Source organism: Callithrix jacchus, chromosome X (assembly GCF_049354715.1).
Source record: "Callithrix jacchus isolate 240 chromosome X, calJac240_pri, whole genome shotgun sequence".
Classification (NCBI taxonomy): Eukaryota; Metazoa; Chordata; class Mammalia; order Primates; family Cebidae; genus Callithrix; species Callithrix jacchus.
The window spans coordinates 783,307-803,373 of NC_133524.1; the positions used below are offsets into that span (position 1 = coordinate 783,307).

The following is a 20,067-nucleotide window of genomic DNA, read 5'->3' on the forward strand; positions in this document are numbered from 1 at the left end:
ATGTGGTCTGATAAAAATCATGGGTTAATTGGATACCAAAACTGCAAAGCTTCCAAAAATTAAAGAACAACTAAATAAACGGACGTATTTTTTTTTTTTTGTAGATGGAGTCTGCTCCGTCGCCCAGGCTGAAGTGCAGTGGCAGTGTCTTGGCTCACTGCAACCTCCGCCTCCCGGGTTCAAGCCGTTCTCCCGCCTCAGCCTTCCGAGTAGCTGGGACTACAGGTGCCTGCGACCAAGCCCAGCTAATTTTTGTATATTTTTTCTTTTTTTTAAGACGGAGTTTCGCTCGTTACCCAGGCTGGAGTGCAATGGCGCGATCTCAGCTCACCGCAACCTCCGCCTCCTGGGTTCAGGCAATTCTCCTGTCTCAGCCTCCAGAGTAGCTGGGATTACAGGCACGCGCCACCATGCCCAGCTAATTTTTTTGTATTTTTAGTAGAGACGGGGTTTCACCACGTTGACCAGGATGGTCTCGATATCTCGACCTCGTGATCCACCCGCCTCGGCCTCCCAAAGTGCTGGGATTACAGGCTTGAGACACCGCGCCCGGCCTAATTTTTGTATTTTTAGTAGAGATGGGGTTTCAGCACGTTGGCCAGGCTGGTCTTGATCTCTTGACCTCGTGATCCACCCTGCTCGGCCTCCCAGAGTGCTGGGATGAGAGGCGTGAGCCACCGCGCCCGGCCTGACACGTGTTTCTACCACATCTGGAAGCAAGGTTTTATTACTTTAAACCGCAGAGTATAAAACGACAGAAGGCATTTTTGAAAATACACTGCTGTGCAGATCTGACGATTGGAGATGTACTACCAGGTAAACCAGGAATAAAAGTCCCAGGTTCATTAACCAAGCCGAGCAGGAGACGCAGCCCAGAAGCAGGTCACAAAAAGCAACATAGAGCACTGGAAAGAAACTCTGAGACCAGCCTGGGACCGTAACTGTGTAAATTAAAAGTAAAACCCGAAGCCCCCGAAACCGAGCAAACAGAGCCCCCCGCTCTTGATCCTTGGCCAAGAGAAATCTTTTTGGGTTTTTTTTTTATTTTTGAGACAGAGTCTTGCTCTGTTGCCCAGGCTGGAGTGCAGCCTCCGCCTCCCAGGTTCCAGTGATTCTCCTGCCTCAGCCTCTCGGGTAGCTGAGATTACAGGTGCCTTACATAGAGGCTGCGCTTCTGACCTGCAGTGAATAATCACCTTCTAAGAAATACGTGGCATTTCTTCTACGAAATACGGTAGTATAGGCTGGGCACACGGGCTCACACCTATAATCCCAGCACTTTGGGAGGTCGAGGCGGGCGGAACACGAGGTCAGCAGATGGAGATCACCCCGGTCAACACGGTGACACCCCGTCTCTAGCAAAATAGAAAACATTAGCCAGGCGTGGTGGCACAAGCCTGGAGTCCCAGCTACTCAGGAGGGTGAGGCAGGGGAAGTCACTTGAACCCAGGAGACAGAGGTTGCAGTGAGCACAGATCACGCCACGGCACTCCAGCCTGGAGACAGACAAGACTCCGTCTCAAAAGAAAAAAAAAAAAAAAAAAAGAAATAAAGTAGTATTTTGGGAGGCCAAGGAGGGAGGACTGATTGGGCCTAGGAGGTCCAGAGCTGTCTGGGTAACATGGCAAGCCCTCATCTCAAAAAAAAAAAAAAAAAAAAAAAAAAGCGGGGCGTGATGGTGCACGCCTATAATCCCAGCTAATGGGGAGACTGAGGCAGGAAGACGAGCTGTAGTTGAGCCACTGCACTCCTGCCTGGGAGACAGAGCAAGAGCCTGTGTCCAAAAAAATAAATAAAAAAAATAACATTAAAAAAGGGGCCGGGCACGGCTGCTGATGTCTGTAATGCCAGGACTTTGGAGGCCGAGGTGGGCAGATCACGTGAGGTCAGGAGTTCGAGACCAGCCTGCCTAACACGGTGAAACCCCGTTTCTACCAAAAATAAAGCAATGACCCGGGCATGGTGGCGCGTGCCTGTCACGCATGGCAGGTACTCGGGGAGCCCGAGGCAGGACAAACCCTTGAACCTGGGAGGCGGAGGTTGCGGTGAGCCGAGATCGCCCCACATTCATCAATTGTGTGACTCAGTGACGGAATGTTCACTACGTGGGACTTTGGATGGGGGCGGGGGGGACGGGTGGAGAGACTGACTATTAAACCGTTCTGGGGTCTCACGCTCTCCCGCCAGCCTCCCCCACTCTGCGGCCAGAGCCACGTGCGCGGGTGTCAGCAAAAGGAAGGGGAAACTTACTACCCTCGTGCCTGCCGATCTACGGGTGCCTCGAGCGTGGGGCGCGTTCCTGGGGCTGCAGGCGGCGCCCAGGGGCAGGGCGGGGCCCGGGCCGGGGGTCCCCGGGGGGTCGAGCCCGCTGGGCCTGGGGGTGGCGGGCGGGGCTGCGGGCAGCTCCACGTCCCCCGTGGCCGGCTGGTCTCGCGGGGGCGCCTTGATCCGGCGCAGACAGTCCTGCAGCATTCGCTGCGTGCCGGCCTCGCTGAGCCAGCACAGGAACAGCTCGTCCACCTTCATCTTCAGCACCGGCTGCAGGATCTTCCCGGGCGGCATGGCGGGGGCTGGGCCCGGGGCGCCCCCAGACTCCCCCAGACGCCCCGCCCGTCCCCGGGCGCTTCGGTTCCGCCCGGACGACCCTCGACGATGCGGGGCCCGGCGCCGGGGAACAGAACCCACGACTCGGCAACTGCGGGGACTCGCGGGGCGCGGGGACCCTGCAGAGGGGGGCGCGGTCCTGCCCGCGCTGCTCAAAGGAGCTTCAAAACGGGCGCGCCGGACGCGATCCCAAACATGGGCGCCCGCGTTGCGTCACTGCGTCGCGTCATCGCGACGACGTCATCACGACGCGACGGTGCCGCACGCCATCCGCGGACCTCGGAGCCTTTGCAGGAGGCTTTGCTGGGGTCCAAGCGGCTGCGGTGAGAACGGGGGAGACGCTGTGGCGGCCATGCAGCCAGAGATCTTTTGGCGGTTAGTATTTTTAGAGGCGCGGCCGATGGCGGCGAAGGGGCCTGAACAGCTGCGGAGACGCGAGCATGCGCAGTCCCTGCCTGCCACAGGGAGGGGAGGGGAACCCTGGGCGTGGAGCATGCGCCGTGCGTGCCGGTAGAGACGAGGCGTTCGGGAGGTTGGTGCGATGAGCACGCGCAGTGCCTGCCCGCGGGGCGCGAGCCTCAGGCCGGGAGATGTGTGAGCGGGCGGGGCTGTGGGGGGGGGGGGGATAGGACTGCGCCTGCGCAGTGGGAGGCACCGGGGACGGGAGGGTTGCGGGGTGCGCGCCCCCGAGCACGGGAGCGAGCGTGCGTACTGCGGGAGCGCGCGAGGCGAAGGCAGTTTTCAATACAAAGCTCCTCTTCAGGCCAGTCGAGGCGGCTCAGGCCCGTCATCCCAGCACTTTGGGAGGCGGAGGTGGGCGGATCACCCGAGGTCAGGAGTTCGAGACCAGCCCGACCAACATGGAGAAATTCCGTCTGTATTAAGAAAAAAAGTAAATAAATAAATTATATATATATATATATATATATATATATGCTCCCTTTATGTCAGTTTTATGTATCAAACAGTCAAGACAGATCAGAGGGGTCTGACGCCTTTAAACGCCGCAGTGTGAACTGATTTCAAAACTGCAAAAATCCTTCATGTCCAGGGAGGTGACGTTAGTTATTTAAATGACTTTTCCCATTGCATATTTCCCGTTCCTGCCTTTTTTTTTTTTCTTTTTTTTTAAGTCGGAGTTTTTCTCTTGTCACCCAGGCTGGAGTGCAATGGCGCGATCTCGGCTCATCGCAACCTCCGCCTCCTGGGTTCAGGCAATTCTCCTGCCTCAGTTTCCCCAGTAGCCGGGATTACCGGCGCACACCACCACGCCCAGCTAATTTTTTGTTTTTTGTTTTTTGTTTTTTTTTAGTAGAGATGGGGTTTCACCATGTTGCCCAGGGTGGTCTCGATCTCTTGACCTCGTGATCCCCCCGCCTCGGCCTCCCACAGTGCTGGGATCACAGGCTTCAGCCACCGTCTCTTTTTTTAAATTCTCTCTTTCTCTTCATGGACACGGGGGCCTGACTCTGTTTCCCAGGCTGGTCTCAAACTCCCGGCCCCAAGAATTTCGCTCTTGTCACCCAGGCTGGAGTGCAATGGCGGGACCTCGGCTCACCGCAACCTCCGCCTCCTGGGTTCAGGCAGTTCTTCTGCCTCAGTTTCCCCAGTAGCTGGGATCACAGGCACACGCCACCGTGCCCAGCTAATTTTTTGTATTTTTAGTAGAGACGGGGTTTCACCATGTTGACCGGGCTGGTCTCGATCTCTTGACCTCGTGATCCACCCGCCTCGGCTTCCCAAAGTGCTGGAATCACAGGTGTGACCCACCGCCCCAGGCCTACGTTTGACTTTTATTTTTGACACACGGTCTCGCTCTGTGGCCCAGGCTGGAGTGCGGTGGCACGAACCCGGCTCACCGCAACCTCCGCCTTCCCGGGTTCAAGCACATCTCCTGCCTCAGTCTACCCTGTAGGTGTCAGAGGCAGGAAGGAGCAAGCCCAGCCTGAGACACCTTGATCTCAGACTCCTGCTCTCCACTGTGAGGACAGGAGCCATCCTGTTGTTTAAGTTTCCGGGGTGTCCTCACTTGCCGTGGGAGCCCGTGGAGCACACGCTGGTGACGTGGACGTGTCTGTGTCCTCCCGTGTGCGCTGTGACTAGAAACTCCACACACCGTCCTAGAAACTCCACACACCGTCCTTGAAACACCTGACAGACGGGCACGGTGGCTCATGCCTGTGACTTTGGGAGGCCGAGGCGGGCAGATGCCAAGGCCGGGAGTTCGAGACCAGCCTGGCCGACACGGTAAAACCCCATCTCTATTAAAAATACAAAAATCCCCCAGGCGTGGCGGCAGGCGCCTGTAATCCCAGCTACTCTGGAGGCTGAGGCAGGAGAATGGCTTGAACCCGGGAGGTGGAGGTTGCGGTGAGCTGAGATCGTGCCCTTGCAATCCACCCTGGGGGACAGAGTGAGTTGTCTTCCCCCCCCAAAAAAAAACCCAAATAGCGTAGAGGGTCATGTTGGTGAGAACTGACCGGTCAGGGTGCCACGGACACCACCGAACTTCCCCCCTGCAGCCCCCCACACACACACCTGCCACGATGCAGGAGGTCTTCACCTGGGCCTGCGCCATCTGCAAGGGGTTCACCATGTAGACCGGGATGGTCTCGATCTCTTGACCTCGTGATCCACCCGCCTCGACCTCCCAAAGTGCTGGGATGACAGGCCTGAGCCACCGCGCCCGGCCAATTTTTTATTTTCATATATATTTTTTTGACACGGAGTCTCGTCCCGTCTCCCAGGCTGGACTGCAATGATGAGACCTCAGCTCACCACACCTCCGCCTCCTGGATTCAGGCAATTCTCCTGCCTCAGTTTCCCCAGTAGCCGGGATTACAGGCACACACGACCACACCCAGCTAATTTTTTGTATTTTTTTTTTTTTTTTTTTTTTAGTAGAGACGGGGTTTCACCATGTAGACCGGGATGGTCTCGATCTCTTGACCTCGTGATCCACCCGCCTCGACCTCCCAAACTCCTGGGATCACAGGCTTCAGCCACCGCCTCTTTTTTTAAATTGTCCCTTTCTCTCTTCACGGACACGGGCCTGACTCTGTTTCCCAGGCTGGTCTCAAACTCCCAGCCCCAAGAATTTCGCTCTTGTCACCCAGGCTGGAGTGCAATGGCGGGACCTCGGCTCACCGCAACCTCCGCCTCCTGGATTCAGCAGATTCTCCTGCCTCAGTTTCCCCAGTAGCCGGGATTACAAGCGCGCACCACCACGCCCAGCTAATTTTTTGTATTTTTTTTTTTTTTTAGTAGAGACGGGGTTTCACCATGTTGCCCAGGGTGGTCTCGATCTCTTGACCTCGTGATCCACCCGCCTCGGCCTCCCAAACTGCTGGGATGACAGGCCTGAGCCAACAAGCCCGGCCAATTTTTAATTTTCATATATATTTTTTTGACACGGAGTCTCGCCCTGTCTCCCAGGCTGGAGTGCAATGATGAGACCTCAGCTCACCGCGACCTCCGCCTCCTGGGTTCAGGCGATTCTCCTGCCTCAGTTTACCCAGTAGCCGGGATTACCGGCGCGCACCACCATGCCCAGCTAATTTTTTGTATTTTTTTTTTTTTTTTTTTTAGTAGAGATGGGGTTTCAGCACGTTGCCCAGGGTGGTCTCGATCTCTTGACCTCGTGATCCACCCGCCTCGACCTCCCAAAGTGCTGGGATCACAGGCCTGAGCCACCACGCCCCGGCCCTGTGTGACCCACTTTAAATAAACCCCATCCTTGTGTCAGCGCCTGAGCTCGTGTGAGTTCTTCCTCTGCTCATGACCTTGGGTGGGTGACTTGGACCAGAAGCTGCAAGTCACATTCAAACCTCAGTTCTCCCTCCGGACACAGGATTAACGGGGAGCACACCTGACGGACAGAAAGAGGGTGGATGAGATACACGCAGGGAACAGAGACAGGTGACAGGTACGTGGACCATTGATGAATCAGTAGACATTGCTAGATGATGGGGGGTGTCTAGGGATCATCAATGACACAAATATAGTTGGGCTGAATATGTAGACAGGTAGATGGATGACAGGTAGATACACACGATGGGCAGGTTGATACGTAGATAGATACAATGGATCGATGATAGGATGGATGGACAGAGACACAGAATGGATAGATCAATGATAGATGATACGCAGACACGCGGAGGGGTCGATAATAGACCGATAGATGCAATGGATAGGTAGGATGGACGGATAGATACATAGAAGGGACAGATGCATGATAGATGACAGGTAGATAGATGATAGATTGATACATAGATACAATTGGATAGATGGATGGTAGACGAATGGATAGATGAGAGATATGGGTGGATGGATGGATGGATGAGAGATTGGATGGATGGATAGATGAGAGATTGGATGGATGGATGGATGAGAGATTGGTTGGATGGATGAGAGATTGGATGGATGGATGGATGGATGGATGAGAGATTGGATGGATGGATGGATGGATGGATGAGAGATTGGATGGATGGATGGATGGATGGATGGATGAATGGATGGATAGATGAGAGATTGGATGGATGCATGGATGAATGGGAGATTGGATGGATAGATACGTAGAATGGATGAATGATAGTTGATATGTAGATGGATGGATTGATAGACATGGATGGATGGATGGATGAGAGATTGGATGGATGGATGGATGAATGGGAGATTGGATGGATAGAAACGTAGAATGGATGGATGATAGTTGATATGTAGATGGATGGATTGATAGACATGGATGGATGGATGGATGGATGGATGAGAGATTGGATGGATGGATAGATGGATGGGAGATTGGATGGATAGATACGTAGAATGGATGGATGATAGTTGATATGTAGATGGATGGATTGATAGACATGGATGGATGGATGGATGAGAGATTGGATGGATGGATGGATGAATGGGAGATTGGATGGATAGAAACGTAGAATGGATGGATGATAGTTGATATGTAGATGGATGGATTGATAGACATGGATGGATGGATGGACGGATGGATGAGAGATTGGACAGATGGATGGAGAGATTGCATGGATGGATGGATGGAGAGATTGGATGGATAGATATGTAGAATGGATGGATGATACCTGATATGTAGATGGATGGATTGATAGATATGGATGGATGGATGGATGGATAGATGAGAGATATGGATGGATGGATGGATGAGAGATTGGACGGATGGATGGAGAGATTGGATGGATGGATGGATGGATGGATTGAGAGATTGGTTGGATAGATATGTAGAATGGATGGATGATACTTGATATGTAGATGGATGGATGGATAGATATGGATGGATGGATGGATGGATGAGAGATTGCACGGATGGATGGGAGATTGGATGGATAGATACATAGAATGGATGGATGATAGTTGATATGTAGATGGATGCATTGATATGGGTGGATGGATGGATGAATAGATGAGAGATATGGATGGATGGATGGATGCATGAGAGATTGGATGGATGGATGGATGGATAGATGAGAGATATGGATGGATGGATGGATGAGAGATTGCACGGATGGATGGGAGATTGGATGGATAGATACATAGAATGGATGGATGATAGTTGATATGTAGATGGATGGATTGATAGATATCGGTGGATGGATGGATGAATAGAGAGATATGGATGGATGGATGGAGAGATTGGATGGATAGATACGTAGAATGGATGGATGATACTTGATATGTAGATGGATGGATTGATAGATATGGATGGATGGATGGATGGATGAGAGATATGGATGGATGAGAGATTGCACGGATGGATGGGAGATTGGATGGATAGATACATAGAATGGATGGATGATAGTTGATATGTAGATGGATGCATTGATAGATATGGGTGGATGGATGGATGAATAGATGAGAGATATGGATGGATGGATGGATGGATAGATGAGAGATATGGATGGATGGATAAGAGATTGGATGGATGGATGGAGAGATTGGATGGATAGATACGTAGAATGGATGGATGATAGTTGATACATGGATGGATTGATGATAGATATGGATGGATGGATGGATGGATGGATGAAACATTTGATGGACCGATGCATAGAATGGATGGATGATAGTTGATATGTAGATGGATGGATTGATGATATGGATGGATGGATGGATGGATAGATGAGAGATGGATGGATGGATGGATGAGAGATTGGATGGACAGATACGTAGAATGGATGGATGATAGTTGATATGTAGATGGATGGATGGATGGATGAGAGATTGGATGGATGGATGGATGGAGAGATTGGATGGATAGATACGTAGAGTGGATGGATGATAGTTGATATGTAGATGGATGGATTGATGATAGATATGGATGCATGGATGGATAGATGAGAGATATGGATGGATGGATGGAGAGATTGGATTGATAGATACATAGAATGGATGGATGATATGTAGATGGATGGATTGATGGTAGATATGGATGAATGGATGGATGATAGGTGGGTGGATAGATGATTGATGGAGGGATACAGTGGATGGATGGATACATAATAGGTGGATGATGGACAGATGATAAATGGATGCTAGGTGGATGGACAGATGATGGATGGATACAGTGGATGGATGGATACATAAATGGTGGATGATGGACAGATGATAAATGGATAGATGCTAGGTGGATGGACAGATGATGGATGGATACAGTGGATGGATGGATACATAAATGGTGGATGATGGACAGATGATAAATGGATGATAGGTGGATGGACAGATGATGGATGGATACAGTGGATGGATGGATACATAAATGGTGGATGATGGACAGATGATAAATGGATAGATGCTAGGTGGATGGACAGATGATGGATGGATACAGTGGATGGATGGATACATAAATGGTGGATGATGGACAGATGATAAATGGATGATAAGTGGATGGACAGATGATGGATGGATACAGTGGATGGATGGATACATAAATGGTGGATGATGGACAGATGATAAATGGATGATAGGTGGATGGATAGATAGAATGGATGGATACATGATGACAGATGATACATAGACATATAGATAGGCAGGTAGACAGTTGACAGGTGAGATCGATGGATTGGTTGGTCAATGCACGGGCGGTGAATTTCTCAGGCCACGGCCCCTGTTTGTGATCCCACTGTGCTCAGGGAGGCAGAGGTCGAAAAGATGACATGGACCAGGGGTCCTGGGAAGGGTGACAGCCCTGGGAAGGGTGACATCAGTGCAATATAATATGCAGTTTGAAATATTTAATCTATTAGCGATCTGTTTTATAAGGTACATACACATGTCACATATATAACGTGTATACGTATTGTAGCAATATAGGACAGTACATGCTTGATGTAATGCTGTTATATATTAAACATTACATGTTAAGACTGCATTATATACATATGCACATAGATAACACGTTGCATATTATACAAACATGCATATGTCTATGTAATGAGCATACATTGTATATATGCACATTATACCATGGTACATATATGCATTTTATATGTACATGTATATATGTCTGCATTCCATATGTGCACATTATAATACAGTGATATTATATATACATTATATATGCACATGTGTATCTATAATGCACATGTTATATATATGCACATTATTATAATACAGTGCATATTATATATACATTATATATGCACATGTATATCTATAATGCACATATGTTATATATATGCACATTATTATAATACGGTGCAGATTATATGTACATTATATATGCACATGTATATCTATAATGCACGTTATATATATGCACATTATTATAATACAGTGCATATTATATATACATTATATATGCACATGTATGTAATGCACATATGTTATATATATGCACATTATTATAATACAGTGCATATTATATATACATTATATATGCACATGTATATCTATAATGCACATGTTATATATATGCACATTATTATACAGTGCGTATTATATATACATTATATATGCACATGTATGTAATGCACATATGTTATATATATGCACATTATTATAATACAGTGCATATTATATATACATTATAAATGCACATGTATATCTATAATGCACATATGTTATATATATGCACATTATTATAATACAGTGCATATTATATATACATTATATATGCACATGTATATCTATAACGCACAGTTATATATATGCACATTATTATAATACAGTGCATATTATATATACATTATATATGCACATGTATATCTATAATGCACATGTTATATATATGCACATTATTATAACACAGTGCATATTATATATACATTATATATGCACATGTATATCTACAATGCACATATGTTATATATATGCACATTATTATACAGTGCGTATTATATATACATTATATATGCACATGTATGTAATGCACATATGTTATATATATGCACATTATTATAATACAGTGCATATTATATATACATTATAAATGCACATGTATATCTATAATGCACATATGTTATATATATGCACATTATTATAATACAGTGCATATTATATATACATTATAAATGCACATGTATATCTATAACGCACATGTTATATATATGCACATTATTATAATACAGTGCATATTATATATGCACATGTATATCTATAATGCACATATGTTATATATATGCACATTATTATAACACAGTGCATATTATATATACATTATATATGCACATGTATATCTATAATGCACATATGTTATATATATGCACATTATTATAATACAGTGCATATTATATATACATTATATATGCACATGTATATCTATAACGCACAGTTATATATATGCACATTATTATAATACAGTGCATATTATATATGCACATGTATATCTATAATGCACATATGTTATATATATGCACATTATTATAATACAGTGCATATTATATATACATTATATATGCACATGTATATCTATAACGCACATATGTTATATATATGCACATTATTATAATACAGTGCATATTATATATACATTATATATGCACATGTATATCTATAATGCACATGTTATATATATGCACATTATTATAACACAGTGCATATTATATATACATTATATATGCACATGTATATCTATAATGCACATATGTTATATATATGCACATTATTATAACACAGTGCATATTATATATACATTATATATGCACATGTATATCTATAATGCACATATGTTATATATATGCATATTATTATAATACAGTGCATATTATATATACATTATATATGCACATGTATATCTATAACGCACAGTTATATATATGCACATTATTATAATACAGTGCATATTATATATGCACATGTATATCTATAATGCACATATGTTATATATATGCACATTATTATAATACAGTGCATATTATATATACATTATATATGCACATGTATATCTATAACGCACAGTTATATATATGCACATTATTATAATACAGTGCATATTATATATACATTATATATGCACATGTATATCTATAATGCACATGTTATATATATGCACATTATTATAACACAGTGCATATTATATATACATTATATATGCACATGTATATCTATAATGCACATATGTTATATATATGCACATTATTATAACACAGTGCATATTATATATACATTATATATGCACATGTATATCTATAATGCACATATGTTATATATATGCATATTATTATAATACAGTGCATATTATATATACATTATATATGCACATGTATATCTATAACGCACAGTTATATATATGCACATTATTATAATACAGTGCATATTATATATGCACATGTATATCTATAATGCACATATGTTATATATATGCACATTATTATAATACAGTGCATATTATATATACATTATATATGCACATGTATATCTATAATGCACATGTTATATATATGCACATTATTATAATACAGTGCATATTATATATACATTATATATGCACATGTATATCTATAATGCACATGTTATATATATGCACATTATTATAACACAGTGCATATTATATATACATTATATATGCACATGTATATCTACAATGCACATATGTTATATATATGCACATTATTATAATACAGTGCATATTATATATACATTATATATGCACATGTATATAATGCACATATGTTATATATATGCACATTATTATAGTACAGTGCATATTATATATACATTATATATGCACATGTATATAATGCACATATGTTATATATATGCACATTATTATAATAAGTGCGTATTATATATACATTATATATGTACATGTATATCTATAATGCACATGTTATATATATGCACATTATTATAATACAGTGCATATTATATATACATTATATATGCACATGTATATCTATAATGCACATATGTTATATATATGCACATTATTATAATACAGTGCATATTATATATACATTATATATGCACATGTATATCTCTGAGGCATCTGCATTATATATGTGCACATTAGCATGGTGCATTTTATATATATATTATTATATGTGCACATGTATATCTATGAGGCATCTGCATTATATATGTGCACATTAGCATGGTGCATTTTATATATACATTATTATATATGCACATTTATATCTATGAGGTATCTGCATTATATATGAGCACATTATTTTAATATGGTGCATATTATATATACATTATATATGCACGTGAATATCTAGAATGCACATATGTTATATATATGCACATTATTATAATACGGTGCATATTATATATACATTATTATACATGCACATATATACAATACATTTACATAATATGAAACAATATTCATTATATTTATGATATTACAGTTACTGCTCAAATTATGATGGGGTTACATCCTCGTAAACTCATCCTGAGTTGAAAAATGCCTCAGTCCCAAATTCCCGTCTCTACAAAAAATAAAATATTATCCAGGTGTGATGTTCCCTGCCTGTGGTCCCAGCACTTTGGGAGGCTGAGGAGGGCGGATCCCCTGAGGTCGGGAGTTCGAGACCAGCCTGGCCAACATGGTGAGACCCCGTCTCTACAAAAAATACCAAAATTAGCCGGGCATAGTGGTGCGTGGCCGACTTTTGTATTTTTAGAGAGCCTGGGACCTGTAGTCCCAGCTCCTCAGGAGGCTGAGGCAGAAGAATCACTTGAACCCGGGAGGCGGAGGTTGCCGTGAGCTGAGGTCGGGCCGCTGAACTCCAGCCTGGGGGGGATAGAGCGAGACTCTGTCTCCAAAAATAAATAAAAATAAAGATTGAGAATTAAAATTAGGGCCAGGCGCGGTGGCTCAGGCCTATAATCCCAGCACTTTGGGAGGCCGAGGCAGGAGCATCACCTGAGGTCGGGAGTTCAAGACCGGCCAGACCAACACACAGAAACCCCATCTCTGCTAAAATACACAAAATTAGCCCAGCGCCCCAGCTACTCGGGAGGCTGAGGGAGGAGGATCCCTTGAACCCGGGAGGCGGAGGTCGCGGTGAGCCGAGATCGGGCCCCCTCTCTCCAGCCTGGGCCACAGAGCAAAACTCCGTCTCCAAAAACACAAGAAAAATGGTCTAAACACACAGGGAAGCGCTCAGAGGACACAGACAGCCGGGATGACACGTGAATCTCAGCCCTTAAACGGAAGAGCGCACGGCTGTTCACACCTGCGGTCCCGGCACTGTGGGAGGCCGAGAGTTCGAGACCAGCCTGGGCCACCTACCAGGACCCTGTCCTTACAAAATAAATAACTAAATAAAAAGGAGGTCGTAGGGACTCTGTGTCCCGGGACGCCTCGTGGGTGATGGTGGGAGGGGATTTCCTGGCCGAGGGACAAGGGGAAGAGGCAGGTGACGCCGTGCATGGCCTTTACGCTCTAAAAGCCTCCCGTGCAAAGCCCCCAGACGGCCCCTGCGGGACTAAGCTCTGCGCCCGTCACTTGATACCGGGCCTGCCCAAGTGCCACTATTTTTGGAGGGCAGCTGGAGGAAGCAGGAATGGCTGAGGTTTTGCGGTGACAGGGAAGACACTGAGGGATGCCCGAGCTCGCTGACCTGCTTGGTTTTGAACCATGCTCTTGTGGGCTTGGGAGAGAGTCCACGCGTCCTCTGGGTTCGGGGTTCGAAGGCCGGGTTGCTCGACGGACGTGGCTTTCTGAAATAGCAGTCGGCTGTGTCTCTTGGCTCCCTGCAGCCTCCGCCTCCAGGGTTCAAGGGATTCTCCTGCCTCAGTCTCCCCAGTAGCTGGCATTGCAGGGGACTCCCAGCAGCCCTGCCTAATATATATATATATATATATTTTTTTTTTGAAATGGAGTTTTGCTCTTGTTACCCAGGCTGGACTGCAATGGCACCATCTCGGCTCACCGCAACCTCCGCCTCCCGGGTTCAGGCAATTCTCCTGCCTCAGTCTCCCCGGTAGCTGGGATTACAGGCACGCGCCACCACGCCCAGCTGATTTTTTGTATTTTTAGTAGAGATGGGGTTTCACCATGTTGACGGGGATGGTCTCGATCTCTTGACCTCGTGACCCACCCGCCTCGGCCTCCCAAAGTGCTGAGATTACAGGCATGAGCCATTGTGCCTGGCCTGATTTTTGTATTTTTACTAGAGATGGGATTTCACCATGTTGACCAGGATGGTCTCGATCTCTTGACCTCCTGATCCACCCGCCTCGGCCTCCCAAAGCGCTGGGATGACAGGCTTGAGCCACCGTGCCCGGCGAGATGGGGTTTCACCATGTTGGCCAGGACGGTCTCGAACTCCTGACCTTGGGATTCTCCCGCCTCAAACTCCTGGGTTCAAGCGATGCTCCTGCCTCAGTCTCCCGAGTAGCTGGGACTACAGGCACGTGCCACCAAGCCCAGCTGATTTTTTGTGTTTTTAGTACAGATGGGATTTCACCACGTTGACCGGGATGGTCTCGAACTCCTGACCTCCTGATCCACCCGCCTCGGCCTCCCAAAGTGCTGGGATGACAGGCGTGAGCCACCGTGCCCGGCCGATCGGATGGTTTTATAGGTGGGAGCTCCCTGAACGTGCCGTGTCCTTCCCTGCTGCCGTGGAAGACGTGGCTTTTTTCCTCGTGCATTTTCCACGACGACCGCGAGGCCTGTCCACACAGGGACTCCCTTAAACCTCTTTCCTTTGGGGTTTCCAAAGGGAAACCCCATTTTTTTTTTTCTCTCTTTCTTTTTGGAGAAGGAGGTTCTCCTTGGCCCAGGCACAGTGGCTCGTGCCTGGGATCCCAGCACTTTGGGACGTCGAGGCGGATGGATCACCTGAGGTCGGGAGTTCGAGACCAGCCCGGCCAACAGGGTGAAACCTCTAATAAAAATGCAAAAATCAACGGGGTGTGGCGGCGGGTGCCTGTAGTCCCAGCTACTCGGGAGGCTGAGGCAGGAGAATCCCTTGAACCCGGGAGGCAGCGGTTGCAGTGACACCCTGTCTCCAAAAAAAAAAATGGGGCTTATACACGTCTTTCTTGTGGCTAAAACGTTTTTTTTATTAACTGGATTTACCTGTTTAGTCATATAAATTTCAGGGCCTTTCCTGGCTTGTGTCCAACCTCTTTTCACTGTTGCTATGAAACTTTTATTTTTTCCAGTTGGGGTCTTGCTGTGCTGCCCAGGCTGGACCGCAGTGGCGTGATCTTGACTCCCCGCAGCCTCCACCCTCTGGGTTCAGCCGATTCTCCTGCGTCAGCCTCCCAAGTAGCTCTTGAGAAATGTAATTAAATAAAAGCAAAAATAGTAAAAATGAAATCCTGTAATTTGGAGTTTGCTGTGTGGTGAGTTTTGCTGTTTAATACGAAACCTAACGCCCAGCTCTGCTTACAATTAACTAAGGCTGGGGGGGGGGCGGATCACGAGGTCAGGAGTTCGAGACCAGCCTGGACAACATGCTGAAACCCCGTCTGTACTAAAAATACAAAAATTAGTTGGGTGTCGTGGGGGTGCCTGTGATCACAGCTACTCGGGAGGCTGAGGCAGGAGAATCGCTTGAACCCGGGAGGCAGAGGTTGCAGTGAGCCAAGACCGCACCATTGCACTCCGGCCTGGGCGACAGAGCGAGACTGTGTCTCAAAAAAAAAAAAAATATGGCATAGTTGGGGTCTTGCTATATTGCCCCGTCTCAAAATCCTGGCCTCAACCTCCAGCGGGCCTCCCGCCTTGGCCTCCCAAGGTTCTGTCCCTACAGGTGTGACCCGGTGTACCCGGCCTCAAACGTCTTTAGGTTTCTAAGGAAAATCCCACGTGACACACACACACACCTGCCGCTGTGGGACTGTGGGTGCAGTTCAGGGGGCTGGTCCGCCCAGTGCTGCCTGTTCCCCGGGACAGTGGCATGTGGGGCGCAGCTGCTGGGCAGAGCAGGGTCAGATGTGCGGCTCTGAGCTCTGGTGGGGTCTTCTCACCGTCTCCTCGTCAGTGGTGGGACCTGGGGGGGGGTGGTTTTGAGCCTCCTCTGTGCCCCTTGCTGTGTCCCTGCCACCCCCCACCCCTCCCCGACCTCCCAGCCTGGGAAATGTCTCCCTGGAGCTGCTGTGCCCGGGTGGGTGCCAGGGACGGGCTCTCAGCAGCTCTGCTGGCCTCAGCATTCCGTGGCCACATTCCTGCCCCGGCCGGGGGATTAATCCACAGTCAGGGTTGGCGGCAGGAATGCACCCGCCCGATTTAGCCACCCCGGCCGGGCACGGCGGTCAGTCCCTGGGGCCTGGCACAGAGGCCCGGGGCGGGTGGACACCGGAGACGAGGGAGCGCTGAGATGGCCACGAGGAAATGCTTTTCCACCGGGGCTGCCGGGGAGGAAGGAAGATGCAGAGAAGGGGGGGGAGCCCCAGCACCCACATCGCAGGGCCTTGCAAAGCCAGCCGGGGGCCCCGGCCAGCGTGACCTCAGGCCTGGGGAATGTGACACCTTCCGGAATTAGAAGGACAAGGACGGCGGGTCCCACCTGCTCGTGGGAGGTCACAACAGCCTCTCCCTCCTTCCTCCGGGAGTGTTGGGGTTCACCCCGGGGTGCTTGGGAAATAGAAAATATTACACGTAGATGAGGGGAAGCAAGAAACAAGGCAGGAGGGATATTTAAATATGTCCACACACGCTGAGGGACACACACACACACACACACACACACAGTGCCGTCCACACACGCTGAGGGACAAACACACACACACACACACACACAGTGCCGTCCACACTGAGGGACACACACACACACACACAGTGCCGTCCACACACGCTGAGGGACACACACACACACACACAGTGCCGTCCACACACGCTGAGGGACACACACACACACACACAGTGCCGTCCACACACGCTGAGAGACACACACACACACACACAGTGCTGTCCACACACGCTGAGGGACACACACACACACACAGTGCCATCCACACACGCTGGGGACACACACACACACACAGACACAGTGCCGTCCACACACGCTGAGGGACACACACACACACACACACAGTGCCGTCCACACACGCTGAGGGACACACACACACACACACAGTGCCGTCCACACACGCTGAGGGACACACACACACACCACAGTGCCGTCCACACACGCTGAGGGACACACACACACACACAGTGCCGTCCACACACGCTGAGGGACACACACACACACACACAGTGCCGTCCACACACGCTGAGGGACACACACACACACACACACACACACACAGTGCCGTCCACACACGCTGAGGGACAAACACACACACACACACACACACAGTGCCGTCCACACTGAGGGACACACACACACACACACAGTGCCGTCCACACACGCTGAGGGACACACACACACACACACAGTGCCGTCCACACACGCTGAGGGACACACACACACACACACAGTGCCGTCCACACACGCTGAGAGACACACACACACACACACAGTGCTGTCCACACACGCTGAGGGACACACACACACACACAGTGCCATCCACACACGCTGGGGACACACACACACACACAGACACAGTGCCGTCCACACACGCTGAGGGACACACACACACACACACACAGTGCCGTCCACACACGCTGAGGGACACACACACACACACACAGTGCCGTCCACACACGCTGAGGGACACACACACACACCACAGTGCCGTCCACACACGCTGAGGGACACACACACACACACAGTGCCGTCCACACACGCTGAGGGACACACACACACACACACAGTGCCGTCCACACACGCTGAGGGACACACACACACACACACACAGTGCCGTCCACACACGCTGAGAGACACACACACACACACAGTGCTGTCCACACACGCTGAGGGACACACACACACACACAGTGCCATCCACACACGCTGGGGACACACACACACACACAGACACAGTGCCGTCCACACACGCTGAGGGACACACACACACACACACACAGTGCCGTCCACACACGCTGAGGGACACACACACACACACACAGTGCCGTCCACACACGCTGAGGGACACACACACACACACACAGTGCCGTCCACACACGCTGAGAGACACACACACACACACAGTGCTGTCCACACACGCTGAGGGACACACACACACACACAGTGCCATCCACACACGCTGGGGACACACACACACACACAGACACAGTGCCGTCCACACACGCTGAGGGACACACACACACACACACACAGTGCCGTCCACACACGCTGAGGGACACACACACACACACACAGTGCCGTCCACACACGCTGAGGGACACACACACACACACACAGTGCCGTCCACACACGCTGAGAGACACACACACACACAGTGCCGTCCACACATGCTGAGGGACACACACACACACACACACACAGTGCCGTCCACACGCTGAGGGACACACACACACACACACACAGTGCCGTCCACACACGCTGAGAGACACACACACACACACACAGTGCCGTCCACACACGCTGAGGGACACACACACACACACACACAGTGCCATCCACACACGCTGAGGGACACACACACACACACACAGTGCCATCCACACACGCTGAGGGACACACACACACACACACAGTGCCATCCACACACGCTGAGGGACACACACACACACACACAGTGCCGTCCACACACACTGAGGGACACACACACACACACACACAGTGCCGTCCACACACACTGAGGGACACACACACACACACACACAGTGCCATCCACACACGCTGAGGGACACACACACACACACACAGTGCCGTCCACACGCTGAGGGACACACACACACACACACAGTGCCGTCCACACACGCTGACACACACACACACACACACAGTGCCATCCACACACGCTGAGGGACACACACACACACACACACAGTGCCGTCCACACGCTGAGGGACACACACACACACACACAGTGCCGTCCACACACGCTGAGGGACACACACACACACACACACAGTGCCATCCACACTGAGGGACACACACACACACACACAGTGCC

At 48.3% G+C, this 20,067-nt stretch overlaps 1 protein-coding gene and 1 long non-coding RNA gene across 6 annotated transcripts in view; one reads left to right on the top strand and one right to left on the bottom strand.

Moving 5' to 3' along the window:
* Positions 1-2,774, bottom strand: part of PPP2R3B (serine/threonine-protein phosphatase 2A regulatory subunit B'' subunit beta) — a 51,211-nt gene extending 48,437 nt beyond the window's left edge. For 2 of the 3 annotated variants that reach the window (XM_078362882.1, XM_078362885.1), the window contains exon 1: positions 2,251-2,774. In XM_078362882.1, coding sequence (XP_078219008.1) covers positions 2,251-2,562 — 312 coding nt within the window. In that variant the 5' untranslated portion in view covers positions 2,563-2,774. The remainder of the gene's footprint in view (positions 1-2,250) is intronic. The other variant, XM_078362883.1, reaches the window with a different exon arrangement.
* A 63-nt stretch (positions 2,775-2,837) lies between these two features.
* LOC128930582 (uncharacterized) lies at positions 2,838-16,354 on the top strand. Of its 3 annotated transcripts, XR_013531543.1 has the most exons (5): positions 2,838-2,979; positions 3,368-3,496; positions 6,455-6,529; positions 13,534-13,628; positions 16,198-16,354. It is a non-coding gene; the product is annotated as an uncharacterized LOC128930582 (long non-coding RNA). The 3 variants fall into 3 exon arrangements; XR_013531544.1 differs by lacking the exon at positions 13,534-13,628; XR_008478822.2 differs by lacking the exons at positions 6,455-6,529; positions 13,534-13,628.
* Positions 16,355-20,067: the final 3,713 nt, after the last annotated feature.